This window comes from Rhinolophus ferrumequinum, chromosome 2 (genome assembly GCF_004115265.2).
Source record: "Rhinolophus ferrumequinum isolate MPI-CBG mRhiFer1 chromosome 2, mRhiFer1_v1.p, whole genome shotgun sequence".
NCBI classification, from domain to species: domain Eukaryota; kingdom Metazoa; phylum Chordata; class Mammalia; order Chiroptera; family Rhinolophidae; genus Rhinolophus; species Rhinolophus ferrumequinum.
The window spans coordinates 24,619,838-24,646,889 of record NC_046285.1 but is presented as its reverse complement, the minus strand read 5'-3'; the positions used below and the strand labels follow the sequence as shown (position 1 = coordinate 24,646,889).

The following is a 27,052-nucleotide window of genomic DNA, read 5'->3' as shown; positions in this document are numbered from 1 at the left end:
AATCCTAAAATTACCCTGAAGCCATGTAAAAAAATCTCCTTTATTACTATATTCCCTATTAATGAGCAAAATGCTCTTTGTACGGATGTTTCATCATTTATTCAGCCAAGCCCACACTGCCCACTTCAGTGGTTGTTCCCAGTGTTTTGTTTTTACAAAGAGTTCTGTGAAGAGTAAGTGTGTAAAGGACTTACTTCTTATTTTGGGAACACATTCCAGGAAGTGGGACTGCTAAATCAAAGAATAAATGCAAATGCTATTTTGACAGATATGCTGGCAATGGCCCTCCTCTAACCTTTAAATCATAAAAATCAGGCAGACAAAAAGGGAGAGTAAGGAAATTTAGTGTTGTGAGAGACATTTCATTTCTAATTTTTCCCCAAATAATTTCTTTTTGGTAAAATTAATTTTGAATTATTATATTGATATAGTAAACAGTGTAAGATATATTGCTGCACAACTTTAGTTTTTTTTTATATTGAAAACTATGGAAGAAACTTATTTTAAATAATAAAAATAGGTATAGTAAAAAGAAAAGTGGTGTGAAAGGTTTAAAGACAGGAGCTCTTTCCTGGCGGTTGTAGTTCTGAAATTCAATGATTTTATGAGTTACGCTCTTGGAATTTCCTAAAATAGCATAGAATTCAATCATAATAAAGTAAATGGAACAAATAGCCTTTACAACAAGTTTCTTTCCATTCCTATTTATTCCAAGTTCTGTATATTTAGCAAGTTGTGATACCTAAAGAAAACAAATGTCTATTTAAATACAAACCCTCCTTTTATATATATAAAACAGGATTAGAATTACAGAGCCTGCGCCAAACACTCCATGTAGGCAGTTTAACAAGGATTTCCTGTTACCAGCGAGCTCCAATGAAACTGAGCTTCCTTTAATCTAAAGCAAGGGCAGTTAACAGGCAGAACCGGATTCTCCAGGTGTGAAGTAAGCAATTTGTTCTTCTCATTTGATATTAACAGCAAAAGGACTTTATCTCTAACTTATTTGGCTTCATTATTTGGCTTTCAATTACATTAACTACATGAAAACCTTACAGAAATTGCCTGTGAAGTATAAGATAGAGACTTAAAACAATTTGATCAAAACGTTAACAGATGAAACTCAGTTTTTCTCTCAAAGGCAGGACTCCAACAACGCAGGTGGAAAAGCAACAAAAGGAACAAGACAAAGGTAAATAAACCACATGCTTTTTTGTATTTTTAATGTGAGAGACATCAACAGCCTGAAATCCAGGATATTTAAAGAAAGCGCAACAGAAAATTAAAATTGTTTTACTCAGATTTGAACCAGGCTACAGGCAGCTGATCTGCTCATATATAGTACTGATAAACTGACTGGGATTTGGGTTTAGAACACTATAATAAATATTAACTTTCTTTTAAATCCTTTAAAAAATAGCTTCTCGTTTTGAAAACACTAGAAAGATCCTTTAAAAAGAACAACTTAAAATTCTTTCTTTTATAGACTGACTATAAATTAGTCATACCGTGTTTGCTTTAAAGAACACTTTAACATTTAATTCTGAAAAGAAGTTTATGCCCAAATTTGACACATACAACCTTTAAAAACTTAAGATAATTTTCTAGGAAGTCTTAATTTCTTCATTGTTGTTTCCCAGAATCATTTAAAATTAATTTGAAGAAATAAGAAAATAATCTTCTTGGAAAAGGACTACTGTAAAATATGAAAGTACTCACTTTTTCAATGTTTTAGCTAGTGTATTAAAAGTATGTAATTATAAAATTTAATATATTGTATTTGACTTGATAGTTTTAAAAATTTAAGTCAGCATCATTTAAATGCAACATATGAGTAGATAAGTAGGTCTGATACTTTCAAAATTAAGCAATATATAGAGGCTTAACCAAAACATGCTTATTTTCTAATATTTCTTCAGTTATTTTATAATTGTTACCATGTTAGAATTTAATAAATAACCCATTTCAAATCGAAATAATAATGGCTTTTAATAAGTGTTTTAAGGGTGGATTTGAAAGTGAGCTATATAATAGCTATAACTCATTATCTTCATGGCTATGCAGTTGTAAATTTAATACAAAATTATCTTATGTATGTACAGTGTACTTTAATCAGATGTGAGTTCAAAATGACAGCAGTCTTAATATTGAAACAAAAATGATCTTATTGTTACATTAAACAAGTTAGTGCACAATTAATTTATTTAAATTAAATACAACATAGAAAAAAAAAGGTCCTGAAAGACTGCATTACAAAAAAAATCAGATAATTTAAACTTAGAGAAAATATATGCAACCTGCAGTAATTTTTTGTTTTCCTCAGTTAAGAGGTGACTATTCCAATAATCGCTCCTTTCACCTTGAACTAGGGAAATGTTGCAAGCTGTCGTCACACATAAAAGCAAAAGAATACTCCATTTTAAGTTGGATAAGAACTGGTTATATTTCTTGAAATATTTTATTTAATCAATATGTAACTACAGAAAGAATATACCTAACTTAAAAAACTTAAAAAAAAACTTTAAATCTATAAAGTATTTATCACGGTGTATTTCTCAAAGCATAGGTGATTTTTATTCATGTTTCTGTTCCTGGGAATGTTCCCTGTTTGTAATAGGGTGGAGAAACTTTTATTTGAGTCATACAAGTTTATTTTTCTATTTCCCAGAACAAATTGTCAAAGTCAGTTACCAAATTTAAAAGTCAGTGTTCTTTTTTTTTGCAAATATCATGTTCAACCTCAAAGATATAGTCAGTTATTTACAGTAGAATTCAAAACTGTACAGCAATGCAGTAAATTAAACTTGCTGAAAGATGATTCATATTTGAATAGAATTATTCCAAGATTAAGAAAATAAATTTAAGGCACAGAAAAGATTGTGTAAAATGGTAGTCTCATCAATTTCACCTAGCCTAAGCAATTAAATGATTTAACAACTCTGAACTTAATATTTTATGCCTTAATGAACTTCGTCTCTTACAACTTTTAAATTCTAATATGCTTAGATGTCTCACTTTGCTTAATATTCTATTTATAAAGATATATGATTAAGCAAGTAAATTGGAAAGAGTTATAATGTTATAAAGCAAACAACACCAAACTCCAAAATGAACACATAATGAAAAAGAAAAATAAAACAAACCCATGAGTATGCAACTACTAGAAAATGCAATTTATATACAGCATGTAAGTGCACCTGAGTACCTATATTAAGTCAATTTCTGCAGAGATGAACAAGAATTTGGGGAACATTCTGAATAATGTTAACTCTGTAAAGATAAGCACCTATGACCTTCAGTCAAGATGCACAGAACAGAAATTCCTCCCTCTTTTACATACAGAAGTGTTTACTATAATCTTAAGAAAAAAGACAAATTCTAAAATCACATCATACATTTAAAGAAAGGGAAATTTCCCAGTGCCAGAAATCAAGAGAGAACACACTCATAGCCCAAGTAGAGAGCAGGAATTAAAACAACTCCATGAGCCACTAGAAGCTGAGGTTAGGGTTTGTGCATAATAGGCAACTAAAACTGAGTTTCCTAGATGAAGTAGTGAACTAGAAAAAAATTGAACGTAATCTGTATACAGAGACAGGAAAATCTCTGTTGGCTTGACCAGGATTACAACAAGAAGTGAGGTATCCACTAAGGCAATAAAAATCACTCCAGAAAAATCAGGCTCATATTTATACTCCCTGGGCTACAATAGGCAAACTCCATGGGACCCTAGTAGTGACAACCACAAAGGCAGGGTAAGAATGTATCCACAACACAGGACACTGCAGACATTCTTGTATAATTTCCCATTGAAGATAAACTACTTTCAAAGTTCATGAAATCCACTTGCTCACCACCAAGCAAAACAGTTGGTGGCTACAACAAGCACATATATTTATTCCTCAGAATCAAGAAACAACCTAATAATGTAAATGACCTTTAACATAAATATTGTTTAAACATTCAAAACAAATAAATGAATAGGATCCATAAACCAAGACGGACACAGTATAGTATTTACAATTGATGTTATATAAACACCATGCATACCATGATATATATAGCACTGAAAGGAAATCTGACTCTGTTTCCCCTGTAATATCAGTAACATACAAAAAAGATTCAGAATATTCATTTTTTATTTCTAGTAAGTTTATTAAGATTAATGAATGCAAAATATGTATCAATGTGTTTTGAAGTTCCTTAAAGTACCATTTATTCAAATAGGAAAGTATGGTGCTCCTTCAGGAGAGTTCTTCCATGGACAGGAACCCAGGAAAAAACAACCTTTACAAGGGTCAGAGTCAAATATCTTGGTTTCCAAAATCAGGGACAGTAAAATTCACCTTCCAGAAGCATTTTGCAAAGGTTTACTGTGCCACAGTATCAATTTGAAATATTCCATGTCTTAAAAGAAAAAAAAAATTAAACTATGATGCTTCAGGGAAAAAAAAGGCTTTTGATAGAATTGATCATTTATTTCCAATGAAAAAAAAAATCTATCCAGTCAAAAAAATGTTAGAGGGGATTGTTTCAGGATTTGTTCCAAGTCATGCTATCAAAGAGAAATCTGGAGACACTGCAGTTCTTGAAACCTGTGAGATTTAAAGTTTATTAAGCGTTTCTAGCCATTATATATAAAGTGTGATCAAAACATATGGTGAATGTTTAAATAAAAAAAAATATTACAGTAAAGGACACATTGCCATTAATCCCTCTTAAAATACTCCCTCTTACTTCAAACATACTTATCCCATCATTCCTGTCACTTTCTGAAGCAATTCTGGAAGTCCTCTTTCATGAGTGTCTTTAGTTGTACTGTCATGGGTACCTCGATGTCCTAAATCATTCTGACTTTGGGGAAGAGCCAGAAGTCGCAAGGTGCCAGCTCTGGTAAATAAGGCGGATGAAGACACACCGTAATGTTTTTCTTTAACAGAAATTGCCATATACCAAAAGCAATGTGTGACTCGGAGCCTTGTCATGATGGAGGATGATTTACTACACAGTTTAACACACATATTCTCCAACCGTAGCTCACACCCAACTGACTGCACTGAACAAGGTGAAATTTGTCACGCATTTACTAAGGTTCAATACACCGCTTCCAGTATTGAAGATCCCTGCCTTTCCCTTGGATGGCACTCGGCAGCAGCATTCACAGTATTTATTGATCACAATGAAAAGGCTCCATGTCACACATTCCTTCTGGTACAGCAATTTCTGTCAAATAAAAACATTACGATATGTCCTTATTTACCTTATTCACCGGATCTGGCACCGTGCAACTTCTGGCTCTTCCCCTAAGTCAATATGACCATAAAAAGTAAACGTTTTGAATTGATTCAGGACATCGAGGCAGCCACGACAGCACAACTAAAGACACCCAGGAAAGAGGACTACCAGAACTGCTTCAGAAAGTGGCAAGAACAACGGGATGAGTGTGTTAGAAGTGAGGGGAATTATTTTGAGGGGGATTAATGGCAACGTGTTTTTTACTGTAATTTTTTTATTATTTAAACATTCACCGTATTGTTTAATCACACCTCATAAGTATTAGAAAAGACTTAATTCTCATGAATTTAAAAAAAAAAGTTTTGTTTTGATCCCTTCCATTTCGCATCTGAATGTCCAATACTATTGCTCTTTTCCTTCTCCCAAATTATCAGGAACGCAAATCAGTTAAAATAAAATAGTGCAAAAGCGTATCTGTTATATATACTTTGTAGCTGTTAGAATTCATAGTAACAGGTTAGTACAAGAATAGGAAACAGAAATCTTTGCACATAAATAGGAATGAAGCATACCTCACTTTGTCTATGTTACCTCAGCCTATGACTATGAGCTAAAGCAGAAGAAAATATAAGAATCCCAATCTTCACATGGTGCCAAAGATAGGATTCAAAATTTCTCAGAGACTTTCTGTGACATGAGTCTATGAGATCAGAACTAATTCCTTTTTTTCTTCTCAACTGTAAAGAGCTCAATTTGGTCTGATTATATTAAAGATCCTAATAAAGCTGTAAACAACATAATCATTTTAGATCTGATATGCTATATTACTTCCTGTAGGAACTTTTTTCTTTTAAACATAGTATTTATAATAATAACATAATACAATATTTGATACAGATCAACTTCATTTGTAGTATGTTTCACTAGGATAGTCTCCTTTAATCACTATGGAATAGAGAAAAATGAATAAATCTACATCAGACAGATTTATATCTGAATGTAGGCTCTGCCACTTTTTAGTTGTGTGGTCTCTGACAAGTCACTTTATCTTTCAGACACTAGGAAAACTAGGGAGTAATTAAGAAAGTCACCATCCAACTAAGGGGAATTTCAAAGAAAAACATACAAAAAAAATGGAGATGAGGTTCTTTAAAAAATTAGACTCCTCTCCCCTTGCCCTTCCAAAACAATCCTAAATACATAAATTTTCAGATTGAAAAGAACTACTAAATGTTTAGCAAATAATGCAAAAAGACTTACCCCAAGTATATAAGTGTGAAATTTCAGAACACCAGGAATAAACAGAAAACATCAAGAGTTTCATGAAATGAAATTAAAAAAAAAAAATCTTACACAAAACATCAGGAATCAGATGGCAGTTTTCTCAAGCGCAACAAAGGCAGAAGAAAATACAGCAAAATTTTCAAAATTCCAAGGGACTATATAATAATGTTAAAGTAAGAATTATATCCACAGAAAATACGTCATTTAGATGTAAAGATAGAATAGACACATTTTCAGAAATGCAAGTTTTTACCACATTTATATTTTGAAAGGAAGCTATGGTGTGGCCCCAAATCAAGGAGCTAAACCAGGAATAGATATGAGGAACCAGGAATCAGGAGACGATAATACACAACAAAGGAGAGAAAAAAAATCTCACACCTATTTGGTAAATCAGATCACACACTAAAGGTTCTAGGAAAGAAGCCTCAAAAGATAAATAAAATGAAATAAAAGAAACACAGTACCTATTATATTTAAATATGTTAAGACGATATTTTCAGTTACATTTAAAAATTTAGAATGAATTAGTGATGCACATGTATAAAATGAAGCAACAAAAAACTTAGGTAATTAATAATTTCAAGAAAAATTAAAAAGCTAAATGGTTCTTCATGTTTGGTAATCATACGGGTGTGCTCACTTGTGAAAAATCATCAAATTATACACTTACGTTTTGGGTACTTTCTCTATATGTGTAAATACAACAATGAAAAGCTTTCTTAGGGGCCGGCCCGGTGGCTCAGGCGGTTAGAGCTCCATGCTCCTAACTCTGAAGGCTGCTGGTTCGATTCCCACATGGGCCAGTGGGCTCAACCACAAGGTTGCCGGTTCAACTCCTCGAGTCCCGCAAGGGATGGTGGGCTCCGCCCGCTGCAACTAAGATTGAACAGGGCACCTTGAGCTGAGCTGCCTCCCGGATGGCTCAGTTGGTTGGAGCGCGTCCTCTCAACTACAACATTGCCAGTTCGACTCCCGTAAGAGATGGTGGGCTGTGCCCCCTGCAACTAGAAAATGGCAAGTGGACCTGGAGCTGAGCTGCGCCCGACACAACTAAGACTGAAAGGACAACAACTTGAAGCTGAACGGCATCCTCCACAACTAAGATTGAAAGGACAACAACTTGACTTGGGAAAAAATCCTGGAAGTACACACTGTTCCACAATAAAGTCCTGTTCCCCTTCCCCAATAAAATCTTAAAAAAAAAAAAAAAAACCCTTAAAAAAAACCCAACAACACAGCTTTCTTAAAATAAAAGTATTTAAAAAAAATAAAAGTATATATTTCCTAGCTTTATCCACTGAACTGGCTTAGAAACACTGAAAAAACTTATTTGAGGAAGGAAATATAACCATATTACCTTACGTGACTCTGGTATATATAATATTTGGATAGTCATAATAATATAGACACAGAATATTGATTAACCAAAAATTATGATGTAACTACATGTTGAGAGGTAAAAATTAAGGGAAGGATGGTGGTGTAAGAAAAAGTTAAAGCCACATCTTTCATAGTAGAGATTCAATATAATTTTTAAAACTGAAAAAGCAGAAACAACTACATAAGCAAATTACCTAGAAATACAGAGTTTAAAAGCAACATATGTATCTGAGGAACTGCAAATGACTCCCTTTGGGAGCTGGAAACTGAAAATGATGTGTGATGGGGCAGGCAGGGGTTGGTTGTTTATCTTCATAAGCCTTGAAATGATGTGACTTCTTAAACTGTGTAGATTATTAATTTGAGGAAAATAAAAAAACAGTTAAAAAGAGCCAGTTGAAAAAAGAAAAAGCTTATGGCTATATCAAAAGTGACATGACATCTTAAACAGTTTTTGGAGAAATTTATTTTCAGCGTCAATATAGTAATACCAGGGAGAGCATATAGGTAAGGAAGTGATAAATAACACTAAACCAAATAAAGAACAGTAGGGAGCTATTCAAGATAAATCATTAAGCAAACCTGACTAGCACCACCTCCCTCTACACTGGAAAAAAGGTGAGTCTTTATCAGAGGTATATAATAAATCATGGGTGGTAATTCTGCTTTCACTAAGTTGCCACATGAGAAAAAGTTGCTACGATTACTTCCCAATGATTTCAGGTGTTTCTAAATATGTTATCAGCATAATCATCAAATATTTAATAAAATAATAAATACAAAAGAGCATATAGATGATCCCAACTTTATGTAATATATATGTTCTAAGAAATTTATATTATATATTTTACAGTGGAAAAATCACTGGTCTAGCAACCAGGAAGCTTGCATTATTATACCAGTACTACTACTAACAAGCTCTAAGTAGGACATTTAACCTTTCTGATTCTCAACTTCCCAATAAGAATGAGGAAATTGATTAGTTAACCTTTAAAGATTCTTTCTGGAATCAAATTAAAATATCCAATGGATGTGGAAGAAATCATGTTCACCTCTCCTTTGGGGAACAAGGGAGGACTACGTATTACTGCCACCCTTCGGCAGCTGGTTGTGGAGTTGTAAGGGGGAAAAAACAACAACACAAAACTGCATCATTTCAGGGCTGTAGAATTTTAATGTCTATGAGAGACTCTCCAGTACTTCCAGGACCTTGGAAACTTACCGTATTCAGAAAGGTGGAGCTTAGGTCTCTGAGTGACCAAGATGGGAAACAGAGCCCTTGCCAAACCAACATGGACATGAAGTGTGAGCAAGAAATACATCTTTGTTGTTATAATGCACCAAGCTTTTACGACTGGATATTACATAAATATTATGCTTGTGGCATACTCAAGCATGTCTTGTGTGATAAAATGTGATCAGGCAGAATTTGTCATAAACTCAGTTATTTAAAACTCACAAAAAAATTCAAAATTAAATTACTTTATAAAGCTAAAAATCTTTCCAACTTATCTCTTAAAATCTGGATTTTTATATAAAGGCTTATATTAGGTTAATTACAATTAACTGTAATTATAAATAACTTCATATGCACAATTATTTTTACTTATAAATTAACTTATTTATTATAGTTTTAAAAAAGAGAAAATAAGAATATCAAACTTTCCGCACATTTATTTGATTGCTCTAGTACCGAAAACTTTCTCAATTAAAATCACTTTTTAGTAATTTACTGGTAGTTTGCTCACATACATATTTCCTCTATTTTGCTTATTTACTACTTATGAGGACAAAGGACAAGAAATACACTCCTAGAAGACATGTCCAATATATTGATCAATAACTACTGTTTTATATTCATCTACTTTGCTATCTACATTGCCTGCTTATAGTCCTCCTTAACTAATCTTCCCTTCACAAATTTTCCAGGCTTAATATTGTAACTTATTATTTTCCCCACAGATCTTAATAAACCAGTAGCTTTGGTCAGTTCTATTCCTAAGGTACAGAAATTATTCTTTGCAAGTAAGGTGGAATACAGAAAATAAAATGGTGGGGAGAGATAGGGGATGAAATCCCTCCCAAACTTAGAAGTCTCTTATTTGAATAAATTGCACAGGCTACAACTTTTTTTAAAACTTTTAATATAGCAAATCAATGGTGAAATAAAACAATTTAAGCTATTTGAATCAAGGTTTTTTAAAATATTTAAAATAAAGAGCAGATACCTATAAGAGCATTATAGGCAACAAAAACTTGCTCTGAAATGTTTCCAGCCAGTACTTAAAATGCTCAGTAATACAGGTGCACAGCAAATGTTTCTGAATAAACTGTTAATAGCTTTAAAAAAAACTTTTTCCATTAAAAACAGATTTCATGGTCTTACTCCTTGTGATCTGGCTTCTTTCCCAACTACTTCACTTACCTAATTGCCCCTTCTCACAACCCATCTGAGTGATCGCTACAGAGCACCTGACACCACTGAAAAAGGCTTTATTGCAGAGTCCTTCTAACTAGACTGCCTGGATTTGAATCCCGACTGTATGATGAGCTGATGTCTTAGCTATATAAGCTCAAGTCTTAATATCATTATTACAAAATACAGATAATAACACTAATTCTGAGTTCTTAAAAGAACATACTTGTACACTTAGAACAGTGCCTGGCACATAGTAAATGCTCAAGAAATCATAAGATATCAAGAGTTCAGTATCAGAACTTGAATAAATATCAGACTCATCAATATTTATTCATTCCCAGAATGAATAAATATTCTTGCCCTCATGGAGCTTATTTGGGGGCGGGGAGAGACAGCAGACAACAAATGGTCCAACATTCATGCAATACAGACATTTTCTACAATATACTTGACTGGGTCATCATTCAAGAACATCTCCAGTGATAGCAAGCTTATTATCTCCTGAAATACCTAGTTCATTCCATCTTGGGATAGTTTTATTTGTTTGAAGAGTCTTCTTTATACTAAATTAAACCTCTCTCCTTATAATTTTCACCCACTGCCCTTTGGAGTTAATTCCAAGTAAGTCTAATTCCTTTCACATACCCAGACCTACACATCTTAGAAAACAGCTGTAGATATTCCCTACATCTTCTCTTTTGCAGGACAAATATTTCCATTTTTTTTCAATAATTCTCCATATACTAGTGGTCTTCCAATCTCATCCTTTCCATAAGTTTGGAAATTCCTAATTTATAAATTTTCATCTCAAAATAGCACGCTTAGAATTTAACATAATCCCTCTCCCATTTGCTTTGACCGGCATAGAGTCCGTGGAACAAATACATTTCTTATTCAATCTAGTCATTACACTATTATTCATGAAAGCATGACTATTCTGATAGAAAGCTTGTGATTAAATAGAAACTCTCGTAATTTTCATAAGCACGGCTATGAATGCAAGGGCCTTCCATTTTGTAGATGTGAAGGTGTTTTCTAAACAACTTGGTACAATATTTTACATCTACCCTGGTAAAACATATTTTACCAGACATTTTAAGATAAATTCAACATTGTTGCTTAAAGCTCTCATATGAAATCTGCCCTGTCACTATCGAGGTTTTAACTAAATTTTGCATATTGCAAATAGCAATCATATAGCAAAATGAGTTTGTTTTTAACATTACATAGACCCAATTAACTGGGAACAGTATATTTGGTAATGGGGTACTTTCGGAGTACCTTTTTTTTTTTTTTTAAGGAGGCGCAGCTCACAGTGACCCATGCCGGAACCGAACTGGCAACCCTGCTGCCACTAGTACTACGCTCTAACCAACTGAGCTAACCGGTTACCCCCTGAATACCCCCTTTTAATTGTGAAAGTTAAAGATATGGGCAAGTCAAATCTTTCATTCTAAGATATATCTGTCTATACCAAGAAAAATCTGTTGTTATGTGGCAGTATCATTGCACAAAAATTTATTTGCGGGCAACTGTCTATCTACGTATCACTGCTTTCTCAGCTACTTCCCTCAACTGAATGGGACTCAAAGTAGCCCTGCATTAGGCACAGTGATTTACAAATTATTGTACATTACTTTCCCTATTTTCACCATCTTTATGAAGAAATCTTATTGATTTTTCTAATTTTTTAACATCTTTCCAGAAAACTAGGAGGATTTTTCCTGGGAGATAAATATAGCTATGTGAAGCCAACTGCTATTGGGGGGAAATACCAAACTCTTCTTTGTTCAACACAATCATTTTTGCTTCTTAGGAGGAAAGGGAAGATGAAGGACCGACTTCAAGAACTAAAGCAACGAACAAAGGAAATCGAACTCTCTAAAAACAGGCATGTGTCAAGTACAGAAGCAGAGGAAAAAGGAATAATTCTGCAGCAAGCCATTATTTATGAAAGAGAGCCGGTAGCTGAGAGACACCTCCATGAGATCCAAAAACTACAGGAGAGTATTAATGATTTGACGGATGCTGTTCAAAAATTTGGGCAGCAACAGAAGAGTTTGGCGGCTTCAATGAGAAGGTTTAGTCTACTTAAGAGAGAGTCTAGTATTACAAAGGAGATAAAAGCCCAAGCAGAACACATTAATAGAGGATTGGATAATTTAGGAAAAGACATTACAAAATCAGAGGCTGAAAATGGTCCGTCATCAGTGGTTACCAGGATACTGAAGTCTCAGCACGCTGCGATGTTCCACCATTTCCAGCAAACTATGTTTGCGTACAATGACACAATAGCAGCAAAGCAAGAGAAGTGCAAGAGATTCATTTTCCGTCAGCTTGAAGTTGCGGGAAAAGAAGTGCCTGAAGAAGAAGTGAATGATATGCTTCATCAAGGGAAATGGGAAGTTTTTAATGAAAGCTTGCTTACAGAAAGCAGTATTACTAAAGCACAACTCTCAGAGATAGAACAGAGGCACAAGGAACTTGTTAATTTGGAGAACCAAATCAACGATTTAAGGGTGCTTTTCGTTCAGATATCTCTTTTAGTAGAAGAACAAGGAGAAAGCATCAACAATATTGAAATGATAGTTAATGGTACAAAAGAATATGTTAACACTACTACGGAGAAATTTGGACTAGCTGTAAAATACAAAAAAAGAAATCCTTGCAGGGTCCTGTGTTGTTGGTGTTGTCCATGCTGTGGCTCAAAATAAAGACGCTATTTTGGAATTTTTTCCAGCTTTAGAATGAAGGGTATCCCGTATTTCAGTATCTTGTTCTTCTTCATTTCACAGATCCATTCACATACCTTTTATCACAATTAAGTTATAATTTTACCCGTTAGCCCTTACCCGCTAGAATTACAGAAACTTCTGAAGCCAGTGACATAAAACAAGTCTTCATTTGCTAAACTAAAAAAGTATATTTAGCTTTAAACTCACAGGTTAACTACTAAAAATGAGATGAATAATCTTAAGTTTCTGATCAAGTATCAAGCTCTATTGTAATTCTGTATTTTCTTATGCCTTTATAAGATGAATGTCAATAAGTGACAAGTACTTAAACAATCCTTTTGGCTCATTTGAGAGTATTTTCATAGCTAAGAATTGTGTAAAACAAGACTTCAAAGGGTGCTATATTCAAGCAAAATTAAACCAGAAGCCATATCAAATCTTTTATGCTCAGATAGGTCAGGTAAGTCAGTGGTCAACAAATCCTGATAAAATTCAACTACGTACTTGATGAAGAGTTTGGTTGGTAACTGGGAGCTGAATCTAGTTGAAGACTTAAGAAGGCAAACTAAGGCACTGTTTTCTTGAACTTGGGTCCATTCAGGTCACAGTATTGCAGATCAGGAGGGTTGGCAAATAAAGCAAAAATAAAGGCAATATTGTATTCTCGAAAGTCTCTCCATCACTCTGTTATGAAGCCAGGCACTGAACTAACGATGGGCTAGGGATATAGTTTGAACTCACAAAAAGATAGAGATCTGTAACTCACATTCTAGTGGAGAAAACAGATAACCAATACAAATATTAGGTCAGGTTAAGTTCTTGGCAGAGACTTAAAAATCAGGGTCTGATGAGCTAGAGACCATCAGCGTGGCTACTTTGGTTGGGTGGTCAGTGAAGACCTCTCTGAAAGGTAATATTAAGTGAAGGCCTGAATGATGACACAGGAGGGCACATTCCAGGCACAGGACACACATGGGAGGAAGACCCTGAGGAGGGTGTAATTTACTCCGTTCAAAGAAAAATGACCAGTACAGCTGTATCATAGTGGTAAGAGCAGTAAAGTAAGAGATGAAGTTAAGAAAGGTCAGCAGGGGTAGAGTTAAGGTTTTGTAAGCCACGTAAGTCTGAAGTTTACTGCAAATAATATCAATGCAAAGCCCTCAGACTGTTTTTTGGTCTGGGGTTAATGTATAGTTTATATTTGAGAACAATCCTTCTGTCTCCTGCATGGAAAGTGGATTAGAATGGACTGGGGGCAGCTGAGTAGAGGAAACAGGTATAGAAAACAATTAAAGGTTAATGCAGTAGTCCCAGTAGGAAGTAATGGAGGCTTGGGCCATGGTAATGAAGGTGGTAGCAGCAGTGCTAATATCCAGATTAATGAAGTACTTGCTTTGTCCCAGCATTGTTCTAATAATTTTACAAGTTTACCAACAAGAACACTAAGATACAGCAAGGTTAAGTAACCTGCCCCAGGTCACAGAAACTGTATAATTAGAATCAGGATTTGAATCCAGGCAGTATGACTCCAGACCCAGTTCTTAACTACTATATAGTAAAGAGTGGTGATGGAGAAAAAAAAAAAATGAGACTAACTTGTGATAGATTTAAGAGCTAGAAACTACTGGATACTGATTGGGTTATATTGCCATTTACTGAGATGGGAAAAGACAGAAAAGTCACCTAAAAAGTATGTAGATATGGTGAAACACTGGAAGCCCAGAAAAGAGCCTGGAACATTCCAAAATTTAGACTTAAAGCAGAAGAGGGGTCAATAAAGGAGGCTGAGAAGGAACCATCAGTGACGTAGAAGGAAAACAAAAAAATGAGCTGCGATGCAGAAGAAGTGTTTAAGAAGAACAAAGCTGAGAAAACTGTCAATTTAAGGTCGAATAAGAACGGCAAAGTGACAGTGGATTTGGCAACATGGAGATAATCTGTTGATTTCAACAAGAACAGTTTCAAGGAATTGTATGTAGAGATGGAAACCCAAGTGGAGTACACTGGGGAACAGATGTGACAGGAAGAATTACAATAGCCACTAGAGATGATTCTTTCCAGGAGTCTGACTAGAGGACGATAAAAAGGAGTCAACAGCTGGAGAGTCAATGCAGAGTCCAAGGCTTCTGTAACATTTAAAGTTAAGAAACACAACAGCACATTCTGCTGACAGAAATGATCCAGAGAGAGAGAAACCCTTGATAAAGAAAAGGGATAACACGGAAAAGTAGAAAGGAGTAGGATCTGGAGTCCAAGTGGAGAAGCTGGCCTTGGATAGAAGCAGAAATAATTCTTCCATATATAGGAAGGCAGGCAAGGTTTAGGGATAAAAGCAGACAGTTGAGCAAATTTGGTAGTGGGACAATGAGAGAGTTCTTATGTGACAGTTTCTGTTTCCTCAAACTGAGGCAAAATTATTAACTGAAAGCACAGTGGGACTAAGGGAGAACAAAAATATACATACGTGTACCTCCTAACACTATAAAATAATTTTTAATTTATACAATATAAGGAAATTGAAGAGCCCTCCACTGTGTCAGTTATCAAGCATTACTGAAAAAAAAAGGTATTTCACATGTCAGCTTCAACTGTCTAAGAAGCATTATAAAAAAGAAACATTTAAAGCTGATGATAAACTCCCCAGCTAAACAGGTAGTGACATATTTCTTCTGTTCTTTCTAAAGTTGTGCTATATCCTTTCATCTATTACCTTACCAACACTTGTTTACAATTGTTCCTAAATTGCTTATCATGAAAATTAAGAATATTAAGTAATATATAATACTCATTACCATAATTATATCCAGATGGATTTATAAAATAATAATTTTCTATTAGCATTTATATCTGTACATAGGGCTTTTAAAGGAAGTCTTCAGCACAGGAATTTTCAAAGCACTGTATCGCATACAATTTTCATTTTTATACTTTAAAATCATAGCATCACCCTAAACTAAGCAACAAGAATAACACGATATTTAAATAATTAGTTGCTGAACATTCTGTATACTTTATTCACACACTTAGTAGGCACTAAAAGTAATAATTTTTTCCTCAAAATTACTACCTCAATGTAAAAAAATGCTTAAGCATTGGAAGCACAATATTAGTCATCCACTGGTTCTGAAAGTATGCAACATTAAAAATAATAAAAAGTATTATGAGCACTTGGGCGCATATTCTTACCCACTAAGCAATATTATTTTCTGCAACCAAAAACTTCATGTAGCCTGAATTAATATGACACTTTAAAACTGGATCTCCGAATTCATCTCCATCTGGACACAACATATCATCAATAACCATTTACACCCACCATTGCATTTATATAACACTAGTAAAATACCACACGAGATGCTTTAAACACATTATTTGGAATTTGTTTCCATTACAACATAGGTATTAAAATCCGTACACACAAGTAGAGACACAGCAGCTCAGAAAGATTACGTGAGCTACCCACTGCCTAAAAGCCCACACTTTCCCCTACCAGTTCTCAAGTTTTGCTGTGTATCAGAATGATTGGGAAAACCTGAGACTGAAGCCAGAGGCATCCCTGGCCCTACCCTCTCACAGTCAGGAGGCCTGGGTGGTGCTGATGCAAGTGTGCTCTAGACGACATCGTGCCGTCAACCAACAAGTTTTTGTCGTTTTGTCTTTAAATAGAGTGTGTTGGGGCGGGAAGGGAAAGATGGGGACCCCTACAGGCTCCTTGTGCATAAATTACCTAGGAAGCCAACCAGCTGCAAAGCTTTACTGTGAACTACAGCTGCTCTGAGTGATGCTGGATGCCGCAGGAGACAAAAGGAAGCCCCTCAGCAAGAAGTTTGGAGGTGAGTCAATATGACTAAATATGGTTTATGAAGATGACAGCTTGGCAAGTTTCCATTGAAAGAAGAGAAATCTGAAGTCAACAGATGCTATAAATACAGTGAGTAGGGGATTCAGATGGTAAAAATAGTAAATTAAAGGACTCACCACTATGCCGAAGAATCAAGTGATTCAGTGACAAAGGTCGTCCATACTTCCATATTTACGGGTTTCCAGCATTCTAAAAAGGACCCAGGTTCTCCTATTTATTATTTAAAGGTCTAACTTAGTAAAAATACATTTTACTCAAATTCTAATGAAAGTATTAGGAAAATCCATAACCTAGTTAACTTCTTCTGGACACTTATAATAAAGAATATGATTTTAAAAAAGCTTGCAAACTAACATTTTCCTGTAATGTTGTCTAGAAGGTGAGTCAAGTAAACATATAAAGGTCAGAGACAAATATCCCATATTGAAAAAGTAAAAGCTTGGTTGTTGTTTCTCCTAATAGGGAAACTCAGTGTCATGGTTTTTAACCTTTTTGGCCATGAAATGCTTTCAGAATTTGACGAGAGCCAGGATGTGGTCCCAAGAAAAATCCACATGTACTCAGAATTGTATGTGTGATTTCAGAGGGTCCTGGGAGTCCCCCCATAGTGCAGAGAACTCCAGGTCAAAAAACTCTTTTATTGAAATGTTCATAACACCTAGTAAAGTCTTTTCAGAGATACTGTTTTCTTCCTTGAATGAAACTCCTGTATATTTACCAGTTTTGTTGTGAAGCATCCAATTTGTAAGGTTCAGCCAAAAGTTTAGTTAGGTCATATAACTCCAAAAAAGCAGGCAGTCCGTAATGAGAAAGTGGCACCATTCCAAGAGTTCAAGTGTGCTAACACAAGCAGAATTGTTATTATTCTGGGAGGACATTTTAGCCTGTGGGTCTCCAGAGTTATTCCAATGATACATATTAGGAGATTCAACCACAAAAAAGGAGGGTAATTTACTATTTCTCTAAGGCCAACTTTCAGGACTATACTGGAGAGGGGAGACGTAGAAAAAGCATGCGCCTTCTTACAGCAGTGTAACCTTGCGCTGCTGAAAATTTCAGTAGGTTCAGATGTTTAAAATACCTCCCGACTCAGTTCTTCCTGTAGGTAATCTGCTGATAGTGCCTTGTGTTATTAATGGAACATTTCTATGTGGATGTTGAGCTTCAAATTTGGGGTTAATGCTGATTTCAGTGCTGTAAGTAACTGCGAAAGTTGTTCCTTTTTCTCTTGGAAAGGCCTTTATCTGTCAACAGTATCTAGTTTTAGGTTTTACATTAAGTTATAAATGGTTAAAGCAAGAGTAAGGGGTGCGTGAGGGTAGATAACATAATTCATACCTTAGTTAATCAGAGTAAAGGTAATCTCTATAGTGGATATGAGAGAAAAAAGACTTTCTAGGTAAATAAACAGGTGAACATGATTACAGACAGAGCAGAATGTTTGCATGGCATCTATTTTTGCTCTTTAGAAGGAATACAAATCACTTTTACCTTTTTACTGAAATGGATTTTGGGATAGCTACAGTATAGTTCACATTATTATATACAGCTGAATACAAATGCAGAATTCCAATATCTGACAGCTACTTTTATTACAGCAGAGGCATTCAGTCACTAAGTCCAAAGAAGTAAACTGACTTGCCAAGATCAGAAACAAATTCACACTAGCTTTTAGAATCTAGGTTCCAGAATCTTCGTCTTCTGTCTAAATGCACAGTTTTTCAACTTTTCACCACTTATTTCAGAGATTTTAATTAAAATATTACACTGATTAAATGGTAAATGCTATAAAACTGCCAAACAGAGCTTCTGAGCTAACAAAACACAGAAACCTAGTGATGTTCTACGATTCTGATCTTTCAAGAGAACCCTCAAGTCTATGACATCAAGTGACATTTGGCTGGGGCTTCATTTGCAGTGACATATGCTGTCTGGCTGGGGTGCTAGTATGCAGAAGCAAGTGAGGCAGGGACAGCGATGGTCCGGGGCCTGCTCCTGCGGCCATCCACTCTGCTTCCCATAGCATGAATGACTCTGGCTCCACCGATCTGTGACTCTGTGATTATACACAAGGTTCTAATTCTTCAGGTTTACTTCCTCCTGTTGAATGACTGAATCTTCTCAGAGTTCTGTGGTTGTTCTCTATTTGCTTATTAGAGAGTGGGCAAAGAAAGTTATCTAGGTATTTAAGTGAGTTCTGAGAGGCTTAGTAGGAGCGAAATCAACTAATTAGGCTCAGACGAGATGGGAATTGGATTTTGCAGTTGAGAAGTCCATGTCTGTGAGCAGGAAGCAAGCAGCTGTGTGCAACCAGGAGGACGGCAGATTGTCTCCTGCTTCACGGACCCTCCCTGTACGTCACAACCCACCAGCCCCCAGCACCGAGCGTAGTAGGGTTTTCCCGGAAGCCCTTCCCACTTACTGTACAGTGGACTTTTCAACGCCATATCTAATTAGGTGCTAGAGTTATATCAGTTAAAATACAGAATTTCCCAGCTGCATGGAGCTATAAAGGCAACCTGAAGGACTTTAAGCACAGAAGGAGTAGTGAAATGATGCAATTTGCAGTTTAGAAAGAATGCTCATATTCTTTATATAGTTTTGCATTATTTCACTTGTTAAAGCATATACCTGCTTTGTAATTTGAAAACCATCAAATAAAGAAAAGAGCTCCTGGTAGGAATGTAGAGGAGAGCTTAGGGGATAGGCGAGACTGACTGCTGGCAAGGAGGAAGACTCCTTAGGAGACTGCTGCTACCGTGTTTTCCCAAAAATAAGAACTAGCCAGAAAAATCAGTTCTAATGCATCTTTTGGAGCAAAAATTAATACTATAAGACCCGGTTTTATTTTACTATAAGACCGGGTATAATATAATATAACATATATAATAAATATAATTAATGTAATTAAATATAATATAATACTGGGTCTTATATTAATTTTTTGTTCCAAAAGACGCATTAGAGCTGATTGTCCGGCTAGGTCTTATTTTCGGGGAAACAGGGGGAGTGAAAGGGGATGAAAGGAGGTAACACCAAAGGAAATAGAGAGTTGTAAGGAGAACTTCCAAATATGGGACGTGGGTATATGTTCAAGAGGAATTTATAAACATAAAAAGGGTGGGCTATAAAGTTTTATGTATTATATGATCAATTCATGCATTACATGTTTTACAAAAATATGCACAGGAAATTCATCAAACTGTTAGTAGAAGTGGTTTGCTCCTCATGGCAGGTCGATCATTTTTTAAAAACTCATTCTTTGGTATATCTTCTTAATTTAATACGAATATATTTTTTTTTGTACATTTTGTATATTCTTGAAGCACATTCATTTGAAAAGGCAGTTTACCTTTACTAATAAAAATTCTATGCTGTAAAACTCCAACTCCCTTGAGAAAAACTGATCACATGACAAACCTTTCTATACTTCATAAACATACCATCCATAATTAATTCTCATGTCTTTGTGAGATCTGACTATGAAACTGTAATGGTGAAGCAATCACCCTAGTTGTGGGTTTTTTGTTTTGTTTTGTTTCTATTCTGGAAATTTACTAGCTGAAAGAGGCAAAAGAACTGAAAGCAGCAGATAATCTTGCTGAAGTCATCTGATTACTCAGTAATCACTGGAGTCACTTACGAACTGCATGCCCCGGCCTTGGGCCTTTTCCACATACATCTGCGTGACTGACTCACCCCCAGTATCATCTTCTCCGTAACAACTACTATGTTTATCCTGATTATAAAAGTAACATACATGCCCCTTTCCCCACCATCACCATGGGATTCCCAATCTTCTTTTACCTGCTTTGTTTTTCAACATGTTTATCACCTAATGTATGACATAATGTATTTATTACGTTTATTGTGGGTCTCACCCCCTAGAATATGGGTTTCTGAGGTCATATGTGGATTTTTATTGTTTTTGTTCCCAAATGTATCCCCATCACCAGAACGATTCTTGGCACATAGTGGATGGTTAATAAATATTTGCTGAATTCACACATGTATAAATAAATAAATGCATGAAATAAATTAAATGAATGACTATTAGTTTTAAAAGAACCATACATAATTACTTTACAAAAGAATATCAGTCATTAACACTTTTTACTTTAGAAGTCACTGGTTTTCTGTTTAAACATCTACAGATGTTTTTGTAGAGACTAATTTAGCCTATCGGCTTCAACAAAGTTCACTCTTTGTGTATGTCTATTAAAGTTTCCTTCAGATTCAAAAAGGTGAGATTGATTATATAAATCAAATAACTTCTCTAACTGGTTATGTGTAAAAATTAAACAGTATAAGCTTTACCAATAAATGATGCAATGAAGTTTTACATTTTGTAATCAGAACTTCCAAACTTCCTCATTTTAAAATGTTCGTTTACTATTGTGGACCACTGAGAAACTCTGCTTACAATTTCTCATTTAACCACATTTGTTTGTTTTAATCCTTAATAATGAATCACAAGAATGAGAGCAAATGGACAAGATGACTAGGACACACATTGAACTTACTCCGATTTTAACAGCAAAGCACTTGCACTTTACTCTGTCACAGTTATAGCACCATCTGGTGTTTACTGTACAGAAATACAATGAGGGCTGGTAACGCAAAAGTCCTTTGCCACTTAGTTTTCAAAAAAAGGTTTAGGCAGCTAGACAACATGATGTAAACACGTGACTAAGTAACAGGTCACATGTTTAATTTGGAACTATAGAAGTAAATATTGAGAAATCAATGTGGTATTCGAAGAATAAACCATTTAAATAACTTTTAAACAAGAATACTCTTCAAGAAAAAAAGGACAATGGCAAAACCAATTAGTTATTAAAGGAGGAAACATTTGAAAAGCATTCTAGAACACTGTTAACAAACCATTTAAAATGCAAAATTTGATAAAAGGTAAATTATCCAATAAAAAGCTTATATTTGAATACCCAGGAGATCCAGTTACAAGACTTCCTCGTAACACAGCCCCAACCCTTAATCCCCATGGAAAGCGTTATAACAAGGCCTCAGTGTACTGACAACTCCTCGTTAATTACACACATTTTGTTACACTAGAGTATGACTATTTTAGCTTAGTCTTTTGTATTAGCTTTAGTCTTTTGTAACTTAGGTAAATTTCTTCACTGGCTAATGCCACTGACTCTACGTTTACAATGACCGCAATAGTACTTACACCAATATAGGCTTCCCTGATATCCTAGGATGTCTTAGCACTTCTGACATGGTCTCTTTTGTCTCTTCCATTCTCTCTTCATCACTGGAATCCACAACAAATATTACCCCATAGGACTCAGCATAGTAATTCTTCCAGATTCCCCGAATTCTTTTTCCACCTCCCAAGTCAAAGATGGTGATTTCAAACTTTCCTTGTCTGAGGTCAATTTTGGAAAATCCAACAGTAGGAGCTACGTCTTCAGGATACTCTGTTTCAAATGATACAAAAGAAACAATGTTTAGACTCTAAATGAGTAATAATTTAACTTCACAACTTAAATGACATAAAAAGTATCAGACATTAATACTAAATGGAATGTTTATTCTTTTCTTATACAATAAACATTACATCTAAGCAGAGTGGATACTATAAAATATCAAACCACAATTTACACTCCATGCAGATAGGAATTTCTCTGTTTTTATTGCTATAACCCCAGGTACTAGAATAATGCCTACCATATAACAACTCACTTAATAAGTGTCTGTATAATGAATAAGTGAACTTCTGCCTTTAAGGCTATAGACTCACCAAGTTACAAACAAAAATTTCAACCCTTCAACAACACCACAGACATCCCTAGGGACCATTACATCCTCTGCGGAGTTATAAAGACAATCTGAACATCTAGAGAACAGCTTAAAAGAACTGATGAATGGGCAAAGCTACAAAGAGTAGGACCACTGTTTTTTAATTAACTGAATTCAAGCTATAATTGGAATAAAGAGACTTGTGAGGGCAACTTACAAATATAAAGAATAGATTTCATTACTTCCACAGGAATATGTTTTGGAAGTTCTTTTAAATTTTTAACTGATTTTTTTTTTTAACTTCTGTATATGACAACACAAAGAAGGTACAGGGTGTATCAGTATATGATTGTAACTGCCAAAGAGTGGTACTGACAATCAGAAATTAAAAAGATCACTAAGGTTCAAGAAAGACTTGAACTAGAAGTTGGGACTTAGGCCTTAAAGCTAAACTGGCTTTAGACAGAAGAGTGATCTAAATAACAGAAATTGCACAGGCAAGAAGTACATACAAGTTCAACACTGTGGTTGGAGCAAACCCTTGAGACTGTGAAAGCAAACTGAAAAGGGCTCTGAAGATACAGAATTGGGAGCCAGTCCTTTATGAAGGACTTCATAAAGGAGACTACATAACAAAAACACATCTTTAGAGATAAGATATTCTATCTTTAATGGTAAGTAGATATTCTCTCTAGAAAAACAAGTGGGAACAGCATAAACAAAAATACAAACACATGAAAAGGCTCAGCGTGGAAAACTTCAAGTAGTTGTATATAACTAGTATCTTTAAAAAAAGAAAAAACGTAAGAAAACAGTCACTAGAGTAAGCTGAAGAGTAAACAGGAGATGAAGAATAACAACAACAACAAAATCAGAGCCAGAGGGGAGTACAAAGCACAAAGTTGAAGACAGCTTTGACTATTTGGTCATGATGTGACATCTTGAGCATTTTCTAAACTCAGGTAAAGAAACTGATGGTGTCTGGAGTGGGATTCAGAAGAGGAAGAGCCTAGTGGAAAGAGGATATTCTAAATACACACAACAAATGACATGGTCTTATTAACAGATTCTTAGGTTTCTGCTCCCTTGAATATAAGGCTCTGAAGTAATGGAAGAAGGGAAGGAGTCATGGCCTGCAGGCCAAATCAGGCTCACCACTTGTTTTTATATAGCCCTAAGGCTAATAATAATGTGTTTTACATTATTATTATATTATTATATTATATTACTATATTATATTATTATATTAAAATACTACAAAAAATTAAAAGAATAATATTTCATAACACATCAAATTTTAGTGCCCATTAATAAAGTTTCATTGAAACACGACCATGATCCTTTGTTTACACACTGTCTATGGTTGACCAGTATGTCAGAGTTATAGAGCTGGGAAAGAGAGCATATGGCCCCCAAAGAACTAAGCATTTAGTATGTAGCTCTGTACATACAAAAGTTTGCCAACACTGATTTAGATGAGGACAGTGAGTGGTCTGCAAGGATATAACCGAGGAGCATGACAGGTACCAAAATGCGTTAGATGAATCCATAGACAATAATACATCATTTACATCTAATGCTACATAGTAAAATTTGGAGTCACAAAATGTTTTTTTCCAACAGAAAGTTTTGCAAGGTGTTAATTTTCTTTCATAAATTAAAGCCCCCTGACTATCTGTATGCATGTATCTTGTTGCAAAATCCATTATTCAGAAACAAATATGTTAGGTTCCCTCCCTATTCATACCTTAAGATGCTTGGCTGGTGCTAAATCTTCGAGGTACACAAAAAAGTCACTATCAGTTACTTCTATATTGTAATACAAAGCATTAAATTAAAACTAAATAAAATCATCCAATGAGTTGTAATACACATAACATAAAACCTTTTAATGTCACAGAGGCCCGATCCTTATTCCAAAAATTACTTATATTGAAAAAAAATCAAGACATACAAAGACAGCTGTGCAGGCTAACTGTATTTTGACCTCCCTTTCATTTAGGTATAGTCTTGTGACTATAATTATATGTGTGAAGAAAATGTAGGTAGAAAATGGGTATCCTTAAAAGCAGATGCATGTCCTCTTTTTTACTTTTTCCTTCCTATGGGCTAGAAGACAGATGTGATCCCTATTAACTGACAAAAGACCTCAAGGAGGCTCTGCATCTTCGCATTTATTCACACCTGAAACATGGTAACAGGCTGGTATTTGTAAGCCAAAAATCTATTCACCACATTTGCCACAAGCATGACAAAAATAAAAGCAATGGAGGTATGCACTGTCTGCACCCAATGAATATGTAATAAAGCAATGTAAACAAAATACTAATTCGGAATAATTTAGTAATACATCTTTTCAGCTTACCTCCTTGGATTCCCTTTGCCGTTGCCGTTTTCCCAGCATTATCAAGTCCCACCATCACAAGAGTCACCTTTCTTAAAAGAATAAAAATTTAAAAATCACTTTCTGAGTTATTTCAATATTGGGAAAAAAATAAAAGTAAATTCATTCATTCAAACAACACTGAAGAAGCGTGTACAAGGCAATGTTAGATACTAGGGGTAAAATGATGAATAAAATACTGATCGAAAAAGCAAAATTTATGAAGAATACCTTTAAAGTGTTATCCTTTTGTTCTCTAAGCAAAAAAAGGGAAATTGTACAACAGATAACCACCCCCCCCCAAAAAAAAACAGAGAAGAAATAAGGGTAAAAAAAAGAGAAATGTAGGGAAGGAGGTGGAGTCTAACATGAGTTATTTATCATGGCTAAAGACTCAATTAATTGGCTAGTTCATTAAATTCTAAGGATTATCACAAATCTGTTTTTTCTTGTGAAATTACATAAGAAGAATTCTAAGAACCACTTGTGTGCTCAACTCTGTTTTTCTAGATACGGACACCACCTTACCAAGTAGAAATCTGAAATATGGTATAGTAACATAATTAGTAACCTAAGAGCTAACATTTTGAAAGAGGACTACAGTTATAATGCTTAAAATGTTTCTGATGAAATAAACTTCACAGAGTCACAAAACAAAATACAGTCTAGTTCAACTTTACAACGGAAGAAACGTAAGCCCAAAGTCATAAAACATAAGACAATGAGAACAAAGTCAGAAGCAGAACCTAATTCACCTAACTCCTAGGGACTTCTTAAACCTGGGACAGGTATAAAGGAACAAACCTATTATACTGGTTCTAATAACCTGATGATTCCATCTGCCACTAAAGCTCATTTCTGTTCTAGGCTAAACCACTGCACAATATAAGAGGTGAGACCGTGCATTAACACCATGGATTTGGGACTACAGAGAGAAAGCCACAGCATAACGTGGCTGCCCTGTTAAAACCACAGGGCCACACTCCTACGGGGTAGAAGCAGGGTTTCTGCCAAGTACAGTCATTCTTCACTGGCAATCAATCCAAGATGGGTTAAAAAACACAACTGAGATTGTAAGAAACGGTTTTTCTTTTATTCTTTTATCTTTCTGGGCCTGGCTCTCTTGGATCTGGACTTTTTTCTTAAATTCCAGATGTGTTCTAAGGGTCCATATAACAAAGAGAAAGGACAGAGACGAGGGTGTGAGGCAGTCCAGTTACGGGTCGCAAGATGAGGAAGAACAAACTCAGTCCTATAAAAACCAAACTGATCATTTATTAAGCTAATAGTTACTGACCATCTTTTCTATACCAGACACCAACCAGTGTTTTAGGTGCTTGAGATACACCTGTTTAGTAAAATGACCAAAACAAAGAAAAACAAACAAAACTAGATTAAAAAACTCTTCCTTTACTAAACGTCCATTTTAGTGGCAGGAGACAAACAACAATAATAAACATAAAAATTAAGTAAATTATAAGTTCCATAGTATGTTGCAAGGGGATTCAGCACTATAGAAATAATAGAGCCAGGGAAGGGGAGCAGGAGCTGGGACAGGAGGGGGTTGCAACTTCATGGAGGGGTGTCAAGGAGGCCTCAGGAGCAGGTGAAGTCTGACCAAGGCCCTGAAGGAGGGAGTCAGTCATGCAAACATCTGGGGCAAGAGAGAACACTGGGGCAAAGGCACCAAGGTGGGCGCATGCCAGAATGTTCAAGCAAGGAAGCCAGTGTGGTAAAACCCAGTGAGAAAGGGGCAGGGAAGAAGAACAAGAGATCAGATGCACTTCTAATGCAACATCCTGTAGGGCCTTTAGTCCATGGTGAGGGCTTTGGCTTTTGTGAGAGAAATTAATTTACTGCCCATGTTAATTTCCTTCGTTATCCAGGAGGCTACGTCTTTTCTAAATGTTTCACGCATCCCTCCCCACCTTGGGGAATAAATGGAAGTATGTCTACACTTGAGTCAGTGCAAGAATAAAGTAAGTCGC

General features: G+C 35.3%; 2 protein-coding genes across 3 annotated transcripts in view; one reads left to right on the top strand and one right to left on the bottom strand.

Moving 5' to 3' along the window:
- Positions 1–27,052, bottom strand: part of ARL13B (ADP ribosylation factor like GTPase 13B) — a 65,058-nt gene that overhangs the window by 21,983 nt on the left and 16,023 nt on the right. For both annotated transcript variants that reach the window (XM_033087477.1, XM_033087486.1), the window contains exons 2-3: positions 25,047–25,117; positions 22,110–22,359 (exon numbers count right to left, since the gene is read on the bottom strand). In XM_033087477.1, coding sequence (XP_032943368.1) covers positions 22,110–22,359; positions 25,047–25,117 — 321 coding nt within the window. The remainder of the gene's footprint in view (positions 1–22,109; positions 22,360–25,046; positions 25,118–27,052) is intronic.
- STX19 (syntaxin 19) lies at positions 943–13,047 on the top strand. Its single transcript, XM_033087496.1, has 2 exons — positions 943–1,192; positions 12,138–13,047. The coding sequence occupies exon 2, from the start codon at positions 12,151–12,153 to the stop codon at positions 13,033–13,035; it is 885 nt and encodes a 294-aa protein (XP_032943387.1). The 5' UTR covers positions 943–1,192; positions 12,138–12,150; the 3' UTR covers positions 13,036–13,047.

Coding starts and splice junctions, on each gene's coding strand:
- STX19 (XM_033087496.1), top strand. CDS start 12,151: ATGAAGGACCGACTTCAAGAACTAAAGCAACGAACAAAGGAAATCGAA.